This window comes from Cylas formicarius, unplaced genomic scaffold (genome assembly GCF_029955315.1).
Source record: "Cylas formicarius isolate icCylForm1 unplaced genomic scaffold, icCylForm1.1 PGA_scaffold_5__7_contigs__length_24384050, whole genome shotgun sequence".
NCBI classification, from domain to species: domain Eukaryota; kingdom Metazoa; phylum Arthropoda; class Insecta; order Coleoptera; family Brentidae; genus Cylas; species Cylas formicarius.
The window spans coordinates 19,965,025-19,967,405 of NW_026844341.1; the positions used below are offsets into that span (position 1 = coordinate 19,965,025).

General features: G+C 36.5%; 1 protein-coding gene across 1 annotated transcript; it reads left to right on the forward strand.

Annotated features, from left to right (window-relative positions):
• Positions 1 to 340: 340 nt before the first annotated feature.
• On the forward strand, positions 341 to 1,288 carry LOC132702507 (uncharacterized). The gene is made up of 4 exons (XM_060671171.1): positions 341 to 362; positions 422 to 468; positions 534 to 769; positions 817 to 1,288. The coding sequence occupies exons 2-4, from the start codon at positions 456 to 458 to the stop codon at positions 1,204 to 1,206; spliced, it is 639 nt and encodes a 212-aa protein (XP_060527154.1). The 5' UTR covers positions 341 to 362; positions 422 to 455; the 3' UTR covers positions 1,207 to 1,288.
• The last annotated feature ends 1,093 nt before the right edge of the window (positions 1,289 to 2,381 follow it).

The following is a 2,381-nucleotide window of genomic DNA, read 5'->3' on the forward strand; positions in this document are numbered from 1 at the left end:
ATTAGATCTTCAATGAAGAAGAGGTCATAAATTTGGGCCTTGCGGTACCGCCGATGTAGGATGAAATACTAGGGAGCTAAAGCCCTCGTATGGAACAAGATGTCTACGATCTCAGCGATATCGCAAACCTGTAAAATAATTCAATCAATCAAATTCAGCATACTTCACATAGTCGCTTTGGTAGCTTGGTTGACGGGCGTTGCCCTGCGCATAGCCGATGCGTTTTGAGATAAGTTTTAAGAACTTTCTGGACTAATTTTATCTATTCAATTGTCTGACGCCATATCAGAAAATCTATAAAAGCGGGCGACGATTCGATTTCAATTGAACCCCAAACAAGTAATCCATCTCGTTGATTGCCGGTAATGTTGACAAGTGCATTTAGGTGTAACTTTTAGTGATTTAATTTCACTTGTTTCAGATTCCTTTTCATAAAAAAACGCATCCAAAGAGAAATGAATCTTGCAAGTGAGTCCAGAACCCCCTGTCTATATTGTCTGCATCTCGTCAGTATCGTAAAATTTTCTGACCAGACCTTACGAGTCTGGTTTGCGCCATAGTATTGCTGCCTCGAAGCGAAAGCCAAGAGAGAGAAGAGATTGCATCTTTGCGAAAAGTACGGGACGTTGCTGCTTCGGTCACCATCCCAAAACTCATCAGCATCTACAATCTGGAGCGTCATTTCATAGACGCGATATCCGGAGTGAGATGTCCGTACTTGAATCGTCTCTACCGGAAAACTAAGAAGAAGCGGACGTCGAAGAAGATGGTAAGCAAACAATGAGTTTTTTTTATGGGCGAAGTGCTTCGTTTCAGCTAGAAAGCGTTATCTACAAATCTCTCTACTTCTATATTCGAATATTCGAATCTCTCGACGAATTCCGATTGAAGTCCAACGTAACATTTAATATGACGGAAAGGAGTTTAGCCATAAAAGGAATCGGCAATGTAGTCACGATGGCCGAGTCTGACTTCTATGAGATATTGGCTTCGCGAGGTAGGCCACCAAAATGGTTGAACCGTTTCGAAAACAGAAAGGTAAACCGAACCACCTGCGTCCAAACGACCGGAGACTTGGCGTACATGAGCTCGGTGGATTTGGGTTTTCTGAGCCGGAACTTGATGAAGTTCTTGAACCGTTGCATCAAACTGCTCAGAGGATTCAAACGCGACCGACTGTTATCAAAACAGATTAATATTATTTAAACAGAGATCCTGATACTCGAACTTTATTTTTATTTTATATTTTAAAAAACTTTTAAGACGATTTTATTCGAAACTGTCTAGAAAGGACTGATCTATTTCATTTTTTATATTATATGTTTTGAATAACATAAACTAATGTATTGTTTATTCAGGAAGGTATAATCTCTGAAATTATATTAGAGAATAACATTTCGTCCGTTTATTTATTTATATTTATTCATGTTTTTGAATTTTTTAAATTTTGACTTTTTAAAATTTTGTGTTTTCTAGTATAATAAAACAAACGTTGTCTATAATTGGGTATCATTTTTATTCCGAAGGAGTCGCTTGCTTTATCTCGAGTGCGTGTTATTGGTTATCGCGGTATCAGTGCGTAGACGGATGAAAAACCATTCGTTAAAGATATCTTCACTGTAATAAAAATGATCGACTCTGGCGCCAAATTCAGTCGCTTACTCACATTTCTCTGTTGTTTTTCGTTTCCACAAGTGAATACGAGCTTCTTATTTCATATGAATTAGAAATTACAACGCCCAGTAAATGATAAATAATACAATTTTAAAAATTTAAAAAATATATTGAAAGGAATTCACGTGAGTTAGGCGTCCACGCAAATTTTCCGCGATTCTTTTAATGAGATTGTCGACAATATAACCTCATGACGTAGACAATTTATCCTGATAATATTTTAATTGGTTGTACCTTTTTTATTTTTAGACATATGATAGTAATCAAAAAAACAGTATGTAAGTTAGTAGCCAGTTTTTTTCCAAGTGACGTATAAAACAAAACACTATCGATTTTCTGACATATAAGCCTACATCATATATTTTTAAATGGAACACGCTGTATATTATATATGTCTTCAATAGATTATCTTATTCCGACTACAATGATGTAACACACTCTATATATTAGAAAACTCGTTTTTGATAAATTGGCAAATATGGGAAATTTTTATATAGTGGAAGTCGTGATTAGCTTTAAGTACACTTTCTGAATAATAAAAGTGCAACCGCAGCTCGTCGACAGTATATTAGTCTTTATCCAGAGCGCCGAGCTTCCTCAAAACAGATATTTCCAGCGCTGAAAAAGAAATTTGCAGAAAACCCAGGGGCAAAGGATTTCAGAGGCAACCAATCAGTTAAGAGATAATCCGGAAACGTAACGAAATG

Coding starts and splice junctions, on each gene's coding strand:
- LOC132702507 (XM_060671171.1), top strand. Junction 770..816: donor AGCGGACGTCGAAGAAGATG/GTAAGCAAACAA, acceptor GCTTCGTTTCAG/CTAGAAAGCGTTATCTACAA.